Source organism: Phascolarctos cinereus, unplaced genomic scaffold (assembly GCF_003287225.1).
Source record: "Phascolarctos cinereus isolate Bilbo 61053 unplaced genomic scaffold, phaCin_HiC Scaffold_9;HRSCAF=440, whole genome shotgun sequence".
Classification (NCBI taxonomy): domain Eukaryota; kingdom Metazoa; phylum Chordata; class Mammalia; order Diprotodontia; family Phascolarctidae; genus Phascolarctos; species Phascolarctos cinereus.
The window spans coordinates 17123242-17139893 of record NW_027556402.1 but is presented as its reverse complement, the minus strand read 5'-3'; the positions used below and the strand labels follow the sequence as shown (position 1 = coordinate 17139893).

Below are 16652 nucleotides of genomic sequence, written 5' to 3'. Positions count from 1 at the left end.
AACGTATATACATAACCATGGGTGATATGGGCATATGAATTAACACTGTCATTAGCTTCTGAGTGTGTGTGTATCTCCATTTCTCAGGTTTAATCAAGAATCTTGTAAAACAGCTTGGTCAGAGCTCAGATATTCCTAACCCTCTTGTGACCAGCTGCCTTTTCTTCCCCTTTACCTGGTTCCCAGGTTGGCCATACATATTACTGAATTTTAAAGGTGTGTCTGTACCCTAGGAGTCTCTGTGGCTGAAATATCGAGCAGAAAAGGCATTTCCCATTATTTAATTTTGTTGTTTGGGGAGGGGGGCACAGTACATAGGGTTTTTGCAGGTTGAAATGCCTGTTTCTAATCTATTGTGTGCCTCAGACAGTCTTTGCGTAACTGGCAGGCGCACCCTCTTGCTTAGACTCTGCTGAGGTGAGGTGAGCTCCAACTAGGCTCTGGCACTATTTTGTAAATAGGTAAGTTGATCATTCCCTCCACAATTAGGTTTGGAGTAGCTTTCCATCAGTCTGTTAGCTTTGGTGTTCCATGGGCATCAAGGTTTCTGAGCAGAACCATTTCACTTTGTTGAAAGTTTTGACCACAAACATGGGAATCATTTCATAGTTTACTGCTTTCAATGTTCCCAGCAGAATTACTCATGATCATATTCAGTTCATCTTTTCTTGCAGCTGGTTCACTACTGGCATGCCCCTCCCCCCGCCAACCCCTGCCAATCTGTCTTCTCTCTATAAAGGACAAAAGTTCCTAGGCTTTCTCTGTGATGTTCCAGTCATTTCTTCTAGCTGGGAAAAATTATACTTCCTCCTAGTTCCCTTACAGACAAGAGGTTACACACTTCTAAGTTCTCTGCCCGTTCTCCGCCCATTTTTCCTCCAGAGCTTTAATTTTAGTTCTAGATTTTATTTCTTATCTCTTGCTTAAGTTCTAGCCATTGCTATAATCCTTGTGACCAAGTCAACCTTTTCTCTGATGATCAGCTGAAACTTAAGCGTTGCCTTCTAGACTTTTCTCAACATATTTTTCACTGTTGATCAGAATTTTCATTTGTTTCTTCCTCTCTCTATCCTTGGTTTTTCTATTGGGACTTCGTGTCAGATTCTGCCCCTGCCTGCCCTCTTGGTGGTCAAGCCTTGCTTGTTTCTGTCCTCTCTGCAGTCTTGATACTGCTGCTTGGGCCATTCTGGATGTGCCAGGCAGGTCTACACTCTATTCTCTGCAGGAATCCCTGGCTTCTGGCTCAATCTTTTGATGGATAGATGTCCTTTTGGCCTTGGCCCAGCCTCTGCCTCCTTCTTCTTGTACAATCCTCTACCAAGAATTGCGTCTACACTGTGACTCCAGCAGGCCACAGGGCTTTTAAAGAAGAAAATAAAAAGGGAGATAACAAATTAAGGCATGATTCTGTTGATTTTTGCCATGACATTGATTAGAAAAGAAGGAAGTAAAGAAGAGATTGCAAGGTTTCCATGAAATCCACTGGATCCAGAAAGCTGGGAAAAAAAGACCTCAAGATCATGAAGAATACAAATATGATCAGGAGGACATTAAACATAAGAGCCAAGAGGTAGAGGCCCCTGATCATGATGTTAACAGTCGTCCTGGAAGACCAGGGTGCTCATTCTTCCCAAGCGCTGGCCCTGTCTATTCCTAGGAGCCTGGCACTGAATGCCTGAGTGCTATCCTGGGTTACATGGTGCTCTGCCCATACTGCTTTGTGCCATGCTTCTGGTGTGGGCTGCTCGGGTGCCATGACTTATTCCATCTTTGGCTTGTCAACAGTCAGAGCATCTGCAGGGCTCCCTCACTCTTCTTGTCTAATCTAGTTAAAGGTATTTCCTCTTGGTTTTCTTTATCATTATTCTTTCTGATGAGTTAAAAAATCCCAAAGCATCTTTGGGAGAACTGGGATCCCATGGGAGCTCTCAGTTCATTATCTTCAGAGGAAGTCTCCACTTTCATTAAGTGCTGTCGGGATGTGATTTAACTGGGTCCCTTGTTCATCTTTTCCTGAACTATTTTTTCCTTCCACTGCTTCTCACTATTTTATGAAACACCAGTGTTCATAATATTCTATTACACTTCTCTGTATAAGTTCACAAATTAATTCATATTCTAAGTCGGTGCTGTTCATGGTTGCCGTATTTTGTCACCTGGTAAATAATGATTGTATCATGCATGAAAAAACATGGCAAAGCCTCCTAAATAAGATCCATAGCAATTCCAAAGAGGAAAAAACAAGCAGATGAAGGATGCCTATTGTCCAGACCATCCAAAAAAGAGAAATAACTGATAGACAGTCTGTGTCTTCCACTAGCATCCTCATTGTTGTTCAGTTATCTTCAGTTGTGTCTGGCTCTTTGTGATGCCATTCGGGATTTTCTTGGCAGAGATATTGGACTACTTTGCCATTTCCTTCTATCTTATTTTACAGATGAGGAAACTGAAGCAAACAGGTTGAAGTGACTTACCCAGGGTCACATAGCTAGTAAGTGTCTGAGGCCAGATTTGAACACAGAAAGATGAGTCTTCCTTACTCTGGGTCTGGCACTCTATCCACTGCCCCACCTAGCTGCCCAGAGTAATCTTATTAAGCCAAGAAAAAGTAAGGAAGAGGAGCAGGTTGGGTGGGTGGGCCTTTTGGGGCAAAATTATGAAACAAGAGTTACACAGGATAAAGAAACATGGATGGGTTGCAATCCCGACATTGCTGAGATTATGAATCCATTTGAGGTTCCAAGGGTGCATATCAAATTTCCTTAAATAAAACACAGGACACTGTGTTCTTCATTCCTGATGTGCAGCATACTAAGAGATGCTGATGCACACAAATTATGTGTCTTAAAGTAATAGATCATAAAAACACAATTATACTGTGAGCAACTTGAGGGTAGGGATTCTGTTTCTGCTTTTCTTGGTATTCACAGCACTTAGCACAGGGTCTGGTACGTAACAGGTGCTTAATAAATGCTTTTTGACCCATTGGCAATAATAGGCCCTGCTGTCGTACTGTAGGAACTCCAATAGTCAAGTATTCTCGAATTTTCTAACGTTAACATTCTCTCTTAATAGGGAATCACTGGGATTACAAAATTAATTTATTCCTTTAAATGATTTGCATGCTACAGAGACAACTGGGTAATAAGGAGTGTAAACAGTCTGATCTTCATCAAGTGAGTTTGAAGGGGGGTATGCAATACAAATATCGGAAAATAGAGTATTTTATGTTACAATCAAAAGGCAGAGCTACACAACCTTAGCATCTAATTAAAACCTCTCATTCTGCAAAATGGGACTGTGGAGATAGAAAGATTAAGCAACATATTCAGTGTCACAGAGCTGGCCGGTGGCAGAGCTGGTGCTGTGGGCTGCACCAATCCAAATAATAATAGCTAACATTTGCATACATGTCTTTGTTTGACTTTCAAAGCTCTTCATAACCTGCCTCTTCTTACCTTTCCAGTCTTCTGACACCTTCCTCCCCAATGTGTACCCTTCAATCCAGTGAAACTGGCCTCTTGGCCACTCCACAAACAAGACACTCCATCTCTAGACTCTCGGTATTTTTTTCTGACAGTCTCCCAGTCTCAGAAGGCTCACCTTCCTCCTCTCTGCCTCCTGGGTTTCCCTGGCTTCCTTGAAGTCTCAGCTAAAGCTCTACTTTTTACCTCTTCTAGTCCTCCACCATCTTAATACCTTCCCTCTGAGGCCACCCCAACTTATCCTCTATACATCTTGCTCATTCATGGCTTGCTCATTGTCTCTCCCATTAGACTTCGATTGTTTCGAAGGCAGAGACTATTTTTTGCCTTTCTTTGTATCCCCAGGATTTAGCACATAGTAGACACTTAATAGATGCTAGTTAACTGACTCATCAATCTCATTTGATCCCCATCACCCAGCAAGGTAAGTGATATTATAATCTCCATTTTACAGAAGAGGAAACTGAGGCTGAGAAAGGTTAAATCACTTACTCATAGTCACATAGCTAGTAAATATCTGAGGATGGATTTGAACTAAGGTCTTTCTGACTCCAGGTGCAGCACTCTATCTGTTACACTACTTGGTTATCACTAGACCCTGTTTTGCTAGCTACTCAAGCTATGCCTAAGCTGACTTGGCAGCTGGGTTTTTTGGGAAAAAGTAACAGTAAGAAATTGTTCCTCTGATGTGACAAACAAGATCCTCCTTATTGAAGTGGACAGCTGCATCAGGACCCAAAATGAACTTCTGTCCAGGACAGAGAGAGGCAAGAAAATGTTGTCCAACTGAAACTGCCATTGGGTTTAATTTTTTATCTAGAACCTTGACTCCTGCATTCTCTGAGGATTCTCAGTAAAAGTATAATTGGCGCATCTGAATTCTGAATGTATTGATTTTTGACGGTTCTGAGACTTGAAGTTTCTTGGGAATAATTCAACTGAGTCTTGATTTGACGTAGATCTCCTGAATCCCAAACCAGAACTATTCTACTAGCTAGGTTTTTACCCCTTTTTTAAAATTTATGGAATAAAACAAACATTTCCATAACATAGTATAATAAAAAAGAGATGATTGCACATAAAACTGCACATCTGTTATGTACAACTTACCATTCCTTTTAAATATATAATAAAGTTATCATATACATTTCTTTTTTTCCCTTTTTTTCTTCCCTCCCCCTTCCACCTCACTTTAGCGATATTTTCTTTTGTTATTTATAAAACCCTGGGGAATAATCCCTTTTTATGGAAAATAAATTAGGACCCCAAGGAATTCAGCACTGATCAGATTATTAACCAGTGACAAAGGTTAGAAAGCAGAATTCTTGACTGACTGTGATTGACCTGAGAAATAGTCTCAGTTTATGCAAACTGGGAGCTCAAGTCAAAAACTTCTGATCTCATTTTCAATTTAAGTCCCCTGTGATTGGGAGACCCCTTAGGGTTCTTACATTTGCTTTCTTGGCCTCTACTTTTCCCATTCATTGAAGCTTCCCATATGTAACCTACATATGTGTATTAGATACAAAATCCTGTGCAGTGTGACTGGGTTATGTGTTTCTGTGCAGAGGATCTTGAGCTGTCCTGAGATAAATACGCAGCCTTAATTTACCTCTATGAAGAGTAAAATAGAACATAAAGCTAAGCTAAAAAAATTTCCTAAACACACCTCTTTTTAATAACAGAAAAGTTTCAAGGTTTTCTAAGAAAGCATGGCCTGTGAAGTAAGTAAGCATTTATTAGGGGCCTACTATTTGCCAGGCACAGAGCTAAGTACTAGGGATACAACTATAACCACAGAGACAAGCTCGTGACCTCATGGAGTTTACACTCCAATGAGGAAATCAGCACACAAGGGGGGGGGGTGCGAGATATGTATAATAGAGGATTGTTGTTATCGTTGCTTGTCCTTTGTTCTTGAAGAGGACCATGACATCTGGAGGATGATGTCGTGACTTGCAAGTGAATTGGATTTAAGCGAGGGAGGGCTGTGCAAAGTCACCAGCCTCACTTTGTTCTCCAGAGCCATCTGGGTCCAGTGGCCAGATGTAGATCAGTACAACTGGAGATGGTCCCCAATAGAGGATTGTGAGATGCTGCTAAATCCTGTAGTGTGGTGTTTAAATACTACCCTTGAATTTACAAAGACCAGAGTTAAATCCTGCCATAACCATGTATTTTACCTATGTGACCTTTCACATTTCCCATCTATAAAATGAAGGGTTTCCCACCCCTAGTTTGGACTTTGTGGTCTGTAAGATTCCTTTTACTTCTAAGTCCATATCTTAGGCTAAAGTAGTTACTTGAAAACAAACATAATCTGAAATCTCATCTAACTGGGGCTGACGGGTGGGTCCTTGGTCAGTTTGATGAGTTGATAGGCTCTCTGACCAGTAAGGAGAAAGATCCTCCGAGTGGGGAGCATAGATATGAGCACTGGTACCTCATTTACCAGACTCTGCCAACACTCTGCTTAGTGCTAGGCAGTGACTGGAGGTGCATTCAGGATGTCCGACTTCACCTTTTTTCTGTTCAGATGACAGATTAGGCTTCCTTAGAGCGCCCAGAGTCTAGGGGATAGGGAAGACTGGGTGGGCCCTTGCCTAGCCCCTCTCCTCCAGAACTGAAAACAGTTGCATTAGGGCAGGAGTACTGTGTGCTTACGTACATGGGCTCACCCAAAGTTCTCTAAGCTAAGTCAGAGATTAGACTGAACTCTGTGGGTCAGTGAACTTTCCCAGCCTAAGAGATGGCAACCATCAGGGCCATGTTAGTGCTTTTGCAGAAGTAAATGGCAGAAGCATACATGGATTGGGAGAGTCTTTCATGAATGTTATAAATACCAACCTTCTGTGTAGAAGGGAGGAAGGGAGATTCCAATGCTATAAGTAGCATAATTCCAGAGTCTATCCTTCTAGCCAGAGGAGGGAGATTTCCTGGGTAGTGCCAGTCATGGATTGGGTGATTCTAAGTTCAAGAGTTTCCAAGGGAGGTGGGGTGGAGAGAAAGAAAGAGAGAGAGAGAGGAATTTCCTGTTTCCTGAGCAGTTTTGTAGTTCTGGAGCAGCATCCTTTTTGGAAAGTCAAGCCATGACAATGGAGGGCGATATAAATCTGGATCTTGCCAGGCTTCACAATTTTTTGCCTTCTGTGGGAAGTCTAAACCACAGGGCGGTACAATGTATGATTCTTGGGGAGATTGGGTAAGACCCTGCTAGAAAGAAGGACTTAGTGGTTTCTCAAAGTTTCACCCTGAAGGCAACCCTAATTTCCTTTCCCTTCTGACAGGAGCTTGAGAAATATTTGAATGCATTGTATATTTCCATATCTATTAACTACTGGGCTGTTAATTACTTGAAGAGAGCTTATGGGATATTTGAATGTTTTAAATATTTCCATATTTGTTTATGAGATTTTGGTAGTCTTTTACATCTTCTATATTTTCTGTTGGGTGAAATAAAGGAGGTCCTGTTTGTATGTATTGCTACCTGCCATGCTCGTATGGGAGCTGGGGACCTCTTTTGCCCATACCTGTGTAAATCAAGATACGTTACATGTAGTTTTATTTGGAAATTTCTCAGAGTAAATTCTGAGAGGAGGGGTATAAACAGGCTAGAGAGAAAAATGGCTCTTCTACCATTACTCTTTAGTCTTGCTTCTTGTAAGGTCACAATCAGGGCTGGGCCACAGGTTATAGTGTTATCCCAATTAGTCCTCCCTGCAACAGAGAGTGATGAGATCAGGTCTTCCTCACTACCAGGCTTCATTGTAAGATGGGTATTTCCAATGAAGTAGGGCTGTGACTGGAGATCCCAATTCATTATAAATTAACAGGCTTGTATCTTGTGCTATACCTTCACTTCTTAGGAAGATACTGGCCAATGCCTATGGAAGGAAGTAGACAAGCAAGTGCTATTGCTGAGTTTCAATCACATCTGACTCTTTGCAACCTCATTTGGGGTTTTCTTGGTAAAGATATTGGAGTGATTTGCCATTTCCTTCTCTAGCTCATGTTACAGATGAGGAACTGAGGCAAAGAGGGTTAAGTGACTTGCCCAGGGTCACACAGCTGGTGCCTGAGGCTGGATTTGAACTCAAGAAGATGAGTCTTCCTAACTCCAGGCTAACTAGCTAACCCAAGCATATAGGAAGCTCCTATTATATTAAACTCCTGACAACCAACCCTGGGGGTTATTACAATCCCCATTTTATGGTTGAGGAGAAAACTGAGGTTGACAGCGGTTAAGTGACTTGCCCAGGGTCACACAGCTAGTATAAGTGTCTAAATTTGGATCTGAAATCTTTCTTTCTGACTAGGCCCAACTCTCCCCTCCATCTCTTAGCTACGGGGGATTCTTGTGTTTGAAACGTTGAATAAGGAGAGCTGGGGCATGGTGGAACTCCTCTTCTTGGTGACAGAGGGAACATGGGTGAGAGGAAGGGGACAGTATAGTTAAAATCCCACCAAACAAATCCTCAATCAGTGCTTCTGGAACTATTTTCAGGGACCCTCCCTGAAGAAAAAAGGCTCTCATGGCCAACTGGCACATACATTTTCTATTGTCTCACTGGACAATGGCAACCAAAATGCTGATGTGAGGACCCATCAACAATTAGTCTCTAATCAAGTGACTGAAAAGCTGGCTTCTTACTGGCCTGTAATCAATCACTGAAACACTTGCTAGAATATTATGCACAACCAGGTTATTATTTCGACCTCGGCACATGAATTGATGTCAATCTACCATTTTTAAAACTTTTGTTTTTGGTACAGGCTGACCAATTTATTATTATGTTTTTTGATGAGGCAATCAGGGTTAAGTGACTTGCCCAGGGTCACACAGCTAGTACGTGTCAATTGTCTGAGGCTGGATTTGAACTCAGGTCCTCCTGACTCCAAGGCCAGAGCTCTATCCACTGTGCCACCTAGCTACCCCTTCAACTTATTAATTTGAAAAGACAAGAAAGTAAAAGTGATATGATTGAACAAGATGGAAGATGAAATTAATTCCTGTAGATTGAATTGAAAAGAAATGAATTCAAATATCAAATTCTAAGCTCCAATAAAATGTTAATATGATGATCACTAGCTTCAACTGGTGAGCCCAATGAACACCAGAAGGCAGAGAGTAGGATGGTGGCTAGAGTGCTGGGCAGGGAGATGGAAGTAGCTTGGATTTGAGTCCTGTTCTGTTTTGGCATTTACTTGCCAAGTTACCTTGAGCTAATTAGTTTCTGTAAACCTTAGTTCCTTTATATGTAAAATACCTGCCATATCTAGCTATCTTGACTGTCCTGCCACTGGACTTGAGTGCTGGGGAGCAGAGAGCAAGTTAGAGGACTTCATGCAGCTCTGCCTCACTTTAATCCAATTCACAAGTGAAGACACCCTCTTGGTATCATTGGTTTTCTTTGAGGACAAAAAACAACAAAATACCTATTGTATGCACCTCATGTATACACCTTATAGGCTTGTTATAAGGATAACATAGATAAAATACTTTGCAAACTCTAACGGACTTTTAAAATATCAATTGCTCAATCAATAAGGTTTTATTAAGTGTTTATGATATTCCAGGCACTGGGGATACAAAGAGGAAAGTAACAGGACCTGCCCTCAAGGAGCTTACTCTCTTATACATATATAAGTATGCACAAAGTAAATGAGGTATTTTTTTGGGGGGGAATTATAAAAATTTTCACTTCAGTGAATGCATTTGTTATGTTGCCAAATTTTTAAAAATTCAATAGTTCTGAAAAAATTGCAAAAAAAATTTAAAAAAACATAAAAAATCTCCAATTTTTAAATAAAAAAATTGCAACAAATTATACACAAATTTATACATGTCTATAAAACACTGGTTTGTAAAGAGAAAATAACTGTTAACAAGGTAAACTTGCAATTTGAATATGCTTCCTAATTTGGAAATACTTATCGATAACGGATAATTATATCCTTATCACAAAACAAAGTGATGGAAATATTGTTAGATTAAGAATAAATTAATTTTAGGGGAATTTCCAGAAATCACAGGCTTAGGCTATTCTTCTCCCAAAAGGAGAAAAAGAATTGATTTGTAAATTTAGCGTTTATATACATCTGTCTATATATAGACTATACATTTGTCTATATGTCTGCCTGTATTGGCAGAACAAGTTCTTTATCTGAGACCCCCTACAAAAATTAAAATACAGGCCAATCTTTCCATATCTTTTAAATTAACCTTATCATATTGGTACCACCAATATCGAATAGAATTGGTACCATCCAATTCAACAAACACTTACTAAATGGCTTCCATGTCCAAGTTCTGGGGGTACAAAGATTTTTAAATGAATTCTCTGCCCTCAAAGAGCTTACAATCTCTTAAATGGGTTAAGGCATGCACACTAATAACTGTGATGAAGTTGAAACTCCTGTATCTTCAACTGGAGTCCGTGGACTTATAAGGAGTGGAGAATAGATTTCATGACACAGGGATGTGGAAACCCGTATGTATTTTATTTTATGCACGTGAAAACATTACTCTGGAAAAAAAAAGAAAAAAATTACTCTCAAAAGGGGTCCATAGACTTCACCAGCCTGCCAAAGAGATCCAGTACACAGAAAAAGGTGAAGGTCTGCTACTTAAGAATTGAGGAACAGTCAGGGGCAGCTAGGTGGTGCAGTGAATAGAGACCCACCCCTGGAGTTCAGGTGGACCCCAGTTCAAATTTGACCTCAGACACTTGATGTGTATGACCCTGGGCAAGTCACTTAACTCCAATTGTTTCACATACAAAAAAGGTAAAGTCCTGAAATGTGAGGATAGAATAACCCAGCGTTTAGCACAGTGCCCTGCACACAATAGGAGTTTAATAAATGCCAGTTGATTGACTTGAATGAAGGAGAGAAGTTATTTTCTACCATTAGTAAAATATTAATGTTTTTTTAAAGTCTTGCTGAAAAATTTGAAGGAGTTTTGTTCAAAGGTAAGTTGGCCTGCATGGCTCATCCACAAACAAATACTCAAGAAAGAATTTATTTAGGGCTTACTAGAGCTTAGGCAGGGCAGGTAGGTGTCAAAGTGGATAGAGTGCCAGGCCTGGGGTCAGGAAGACCCATCTTTCTGAATTCAAATCCAATCTCAGACAATTACTAGCTGTGTGACCCTGGGCAAGTCACTTCACCCTGTTTGCCTCAGTTTCCTCATCTGTGAAATGAGCTGAAGGAAATGGCAAATCACTCCAATATATTTGCCAAGAAAACCCCAAATGGGGTCTCGAGCAGTCGGACACGACCGAACAACAAAAGATCTAAGGCACCTAGGAAAACCTTAAGCAAACTAAGACTTCTATTTTGTCCTCCAGGTGAGGTGAGCCAACGCCTCGCAAGCCTTAGCGGGCTCCGGCTTGTTTTCTCCTCCCCGGGTCAAACTCGGGACCCCACAGCAGAAGGAATCCTGTGGCACCGGGCACCCCCGGGTTGCGGTGCCCCGGGTGCAGGGCGAAGCCTTTGGCTTCTGCAGCCTAGAGGCTGCGTCTGGGGTCCTCTCTGGGAGCAGGGCTTCTCCAGGCGGTCCAGTGCCTGGAGGTGCATTTCCTCCATCCTCCGCCCCTTCTGCTTCCTGGATCCCCTCCATACTTTCCCCGGGGTTTGCAGCGGTCATCCCCAACCCAAGGCGAGCAGTTCCAGCCCCTCAGCCGGCCTCCTAAAAAAAGCAGTCGGGCGCTGCTGGAGGTCTGAGCGATCTTGCAGCTCACATGCATGTATGCACACGCAGGATCATGCATTCATACATGCATGCACGCATCCTTCCTTCCACGCTGTCCACGCTTGCTCCAGGCTTCAGTTGTGCCTGTTCGCTTGGGAGCCGGTTCTGGGGTCTCGCAGCCCCAAGCTGGCGTGTGTGTGTGCGTGCATGTCCGTGTGTGTGTGTGTGTGTGTGTGTGTGGTGTGTGTGTGTGTGTGTGTGTGTGTGTGTGTGTGTGTGTGGTGTGTGTGTGTGTGTGTGTGTGTGTGTGTGTGTGTGACGTGGGCAGGGGCAGCTCCCACCGCGGTGGTGCAGGGAGGAGCTCGTGCTGCTTTATTAGCGCCCCGCAGGTTGCAATGAGGGAGCAGATTGCAGCTCCGAGAGCCACGGGAGTCGGCGAGGGGCGCTCTCCTTCCTCCGCCCCCCCAACCCCCACCCCGCGCCTCCCGCCCCCGCCCCCGGGTCTGGCTGCCTCCCTCCCTCGGCCTCCTTCTCTCCCTCTTTTCTCCTCTTTCCCTCTTGCTAACGCCAGATCCAGGCGTTCTCGGCTCTGCCCGGAGGGACCAGGACCGATTGAAAAGCCCAGGGCAAAACCCAACTAAACCCAACTGCTTAGGGATCGCGCTGCAAGCCGCCCCTCAGCCCTCTCCTCCTCTTTCCTGACCAGCCTCTCTTCTGTCTTTCTCATTCACTCACTCTCCTTTTTTCTCCTTCTTGCACACTGGGTTTAAGAGCAAAGGGGGGAGAGAAGCTGCAGAGGAGGAGGAGGGGGTGGGGGTGGGGAAGGAGGCTGGGATAAAAGCTCAAATTTCATTTTCGGTGAAGGAAAGCACAGAAGAGCAAGTCTTTTTTATTTTTTCCCTTTTTTTAAAAAAAGAAACTTTTTTTTTCGGGTTGTTGTTGTTGCTTCCCCTCCCCCGCCCCCTTTTGGGGAGTTTTGCTTTACCCAAGTAGTTGAAAAGTGAAATCGACTCGTGATGGTCCTCCTGTCCCTTTGGTTGGTAGCAGCTGCTCTGATAGAGGTTAGGACTTCAGCTGATGGACAAGTAAGTGAAACAAACAAACAAACAAACTCAACTCTTCCTCCTCCTACCCCCCCTCCAAAGAGTTGATTTCTCCTCCCACTCTCAGCTCTCTTTTGCAGAAGCCAAAAGTGAAGACTGGAACAGGATGGATGGATGTGTGTGTGTGTGTGTGTGTGTGTTGTGTGTTTATTTCTTTTAAAAACAATTAACTGTATGAGATTTCAGAAAACCTTGTTGCTGGAGCCCAGGGCTTGTCATAAATATGACTTGCCCCACTGTGCGGCAATCAGAAGAATTATTGGGGGGGCACATTTCCATCCATCTTTTGGCAAACTGGAATCCACCTCCCCCTAAGTGTCAGCTCATGAATGAGATCCTGGAGGAGAGTTTCCTTAATCTCTTCCTTTTGCCTCCTTCCGTTCTATCTTGTTTTCCCTGGATTTTCTCTTTCTCCTGTGGTTGTAATGGAAGATCATAGACCCAGCGTCCAGATATACACGTGTCCAAGGAGAATCGCTGCCCGGTTTGGGGTTTGACAGATGGGGAGGGGGCCTGGAAACGTTTCCTGATTTTTACATTTTCTTGCCCCACCACCCTACCCCTGTTCCCGGTTCCCTCTTCTCTCCTCCCTCCTCCACAGCCCCTTCCACTACAGCTCCTCCTCCTCCTCCCCCCTTTCTAAAAAACTAAGTTCTGTTTTCTTTTCCCCCTTTCCCCTCCCCCCACTCTTTGGAGACTCAAGGTGAACCCTGTAAACTTAGATGAGTCCTTGAGAACTCGAAATCGAAGGAAGGAGCTGGGTTTTGTAAATTAAATATGGACAGGAAGGCTGTGGTATGCGCGCACGAAGGCTTTCTGTGCTCAATGTGCTTCGCGTCTTCCAGTCTGCCTGCTCTGAGTCAAAGCTATAAGCTACAGAAACTGATTTGTTGTGATTCCATCCTGAGCTCAAAGCCCTGGAGTTCTGTCCTTTCTCATGACAGATCTCATCCCCGGGGGCCTCCAGCAACCCTACCCACTCCATCATCCCGCCTTTGTAATTTAAACGCTTCCCTTGCTGACCAAAATCATCTTCGTTTTAATCCTTTCAACCTGGCCCAGCTTCAGTGATTTTCAAAATAGGGCATTCAGTGTTAAGATGACTTAGTTGTGTCTCTGAGTAAGTGTTGGGGTGTGCGTATAAATATGCAAATACACTAACATATGTTTATAGACAATATCACTGATGAATTACAGCAGAAAAAACTTTCGGACGAGGCTGGGTAATCCAGCACACGGCTTTAGTGGCTAGCTACTTTCTAAAAATCCTTACTTGAAGGTAGAAAACTTTCATGAGAAAATGCTTATTTGACAGGACGGGACCTCAAGTAACTTTTTTTCTTTCTCTTTTTTCTCTTTCCCTTTTCAGGCGGGTAAAGAAGGAGTGGTGCGCATAGGTAAGCCTCATTAATTATTTTCACATGGTAAGATATCGAGTAAATTTGGAAACTTAGCTTAGAACTGTTTCTGATGCATATCCTGACATGTAGTTGGAAGTGTTTGCCCCCATTCATTAGTTGCCTGATCTCAAGTGAAGCTTTCTCTGAATAGTAAGGGCGACAACTTCATTCTTTGATTTATTCCCCACATTTTCCCCCTTTCTTCTTTTTTGGTTAACAGGACATTCTTAAATTCTTAATTTCTTCTCAAAATTTTTATTCTTTTAATTATTTCATATTTATCATATATACATATATAATATATACATACATAATCTTGTTTTTATATATTTGTTTGCTTCTGGTTTTCCATATTAGATTGTGAGCTCTTTGAGGGCAGGGACAATCTTTTGTCTTTTTTCTTATCCCCAGCTCTTAACACACCCTGGCGTGTAGTAGATGCTTAATAAATGTTTATTGATAGACTGATTGTGGGATTCCACAAACTTTAAATTTATCATAAAAGCTTAATTCATTATTATAATATGCTTACATAGTAAATATTCTAATACCCTTATGTGTAACATTATACTTATAATAACTTATTGCTGACATTCTTGCCAACAGAAGAAAATACTTTCTAGGCAACAAGCTACATTCTTGTTCATTGCCTTTCTGTAAACATTTTCTTGTAGTTACTTGGAGAAAAATTATCTCTTTGACTAAAGAATTTTCTTCAGTGATATAACAAGGAATGTTAATAGTCACCTTTAAAAGAAGTTGTACTTTATGCCGTGCATACATACATACATATATACACATATATATGTGCGTATAATCACTGATGGAGAGAAGATAAATTCTAGCAGTTTGTTGCTGTTAAGAGCTAAGTAGGGATTCTACTCCCAACCTTGCCTCCTACCTACTTCTTAAGTAAGTGTTGAGTCCTTATGTCTTTTGTCTTAGTTGATTAGATCTCAGGGAGGTAGGAAGGAAAAAAAGTTTTTATTTTTATTTTAGGCATACGGTCTTTACAAATAGCCATCCGTAATTTCTTTTTATTAGTAGCCCATATGATTCAGAGATCAGCTGCCCGAAGGAAAACAGGGTTCAAGTCTTGCTTCTAACACGTAATAAATGTGTGGCTCTGGGCAAGACCCACAAATTCTCAAGGCGACTCCCAAGTTGTCACTATATCTATGGAGGAAGTTCTTACAAGGCTGAAGTCACAACTCTAGGACCAAATATAATGACATAAAAGTTTATAAAATCATATCATTCAAATTACAAAGCCCTTACCTTGAAGAATCGCAGTTACAATGGCAGTGCAAGGGTTATCACCCTCATTTTATACATGACTCCAAATCCAACATGCTTTCTATTACTGCATCATGCCACTTCTGAATCAACCTGGGGACTTAAAAGGAAGTTTTCTTCAATAACTATTAATTACTTAAAAACATCTTGAGTACCTGGATTTTAAGAACATGTTTGATGATCATCCGTTCCACAGGGAGTACTTTCAATTAGAGAGTCAACTTGTTTGAGGTGAGCCCGGTGCCGCTTCCAAGAAATTGCCCCAACTCAGGCTTGAGGCCTTACTTTTTACTGTTATTATTGATAATGGACAGAGGGCTGGCCTAGGAAAATGGGAAGACTTAGGTTCACCCCTGAACCAGACTGATCAAATGGCTGAGGGAAAGTTTTTAACCTTTTAGTGATCGAGGCAACTCTAACACTATAGATTATACAAAAGCTGCCCTCTTGCATTGGTGGAGGGAATTTCCTCATCTGGAAGTTCCCTTTCATCGTTGTAACCACAGGACCAGACCCTATCTCTAGTATGAATAATAATTATAGTAGTTATTATCCAAGGAATCAGCTGACTCTTTCCAGGGAAAGGTGTTGGAAAGAGAGAGAAACAGAGATAGAGACAGAGACAGAGACAAAGAAAAAGTGTGTATGTGCTAATGACTTTCTTAGAACTATGTCTAGGTTATCAAATCTAGGTGTGGCTATTTCCAAATAAGTAAAGGGGAATGCCCTACCCCCACTTCGTAGGGTTTTGAGTTGACAGATGTGCTTTTCTGTGTTCTGTGTTCTTTGAGCAATGTCATTTGAAATTTGGGTGTGGGTCACTTTTCTAATTATCATGGCAAAGACTTGTTTACAAATAATTTACTTTAGGGGAAGCTAGGTGGCACAGTGGATAGAGTTCTGGCCTTGGAGTCAGGAGGACCTGAGTTCAAATCCTGCCGCAGATACTTATTAACTCTGTGACCCTTGGCAAGTCATTTAACTTCTAATTGATTCAATTTCTTCAACTATAAAATCATAATCACACCTATCTCTTAGTTACTTTTCCTTTTCCCTTCCTGTTCCCCTTCCCTTCTGCCAATGAAGAGTTGTTGGCTTCTCAGAGATGCCTTTGACAGGAGACCTTATATTTGTCTTATGTGTATACTTTTCTAACATATGAGCTGGATTGAAATGCACAGGACTGATTAACTTCTACATAATTGAATGTTAACGGCACAGTGAAAATTTTCCATGAGTAATAACCATGGAGAAACTGAATTTTCATTATCATCCATTTGACCTTTTCAAGTATCTACAGTAGATGTAGGCACCCAAATGTTTATTATTGACTGATGTAAACAGATAGATGATCTATGGTGGTGGGGAAAGGGAGCAGTGTTTCTACCCTTCTTCCCACACCACCCACTGGAAAGATGGTTTCTTGTCTTGTGTTGGGTCTGACCCTGTTAGAAACTGAGCTTGGTCAGATGACTCAGATTTCCAATCTTGACCCATTTCTCTATCCCCATCTCCGTCAGAGACAACATGCATATCTGTGTGCTGTGACGTGACTAACCTAATCCCCCCCTTCCTCCAAAAGTCCTTTCATTTCTGACTCACGAAGTAGAATTGTAGTCTTCTGGGGGGGTAATTATAGGTACTCTTGCTGACTCTCCTTATTGAGTAATGAAGA

At 42.0% G+C, this 16652-nt stretch overlaps 1 protein-coding gene across 1 annotated transcript in view; it reads left to right on the top strand.

The window, feature by feature from the left end:
* Positions 1–11991: 11991 nt before the first annotated feature.
* ADAMTS3 (ADAM metallopeptidase with thrombospondin type 1 motif 3) overlaps positions 11992–16652 on the top strand; it is a 298704-nt gene continuing 294043 nt past the window's right edge. Inside the window, exons 1-2 of the mRNA XM_020988493.2 lie at positions 11992–12263; positions 13651–13678. Coding sequence (XP_020844152.1) covers positions 12195–12263; positions 13651–13678 — 97 coding nt within the window. The 5' untranslated portion in view covers positions 11992–12194. The remainder of the gene's footprint in view (positions 12264–13650; positions 13679–16652) is intronic.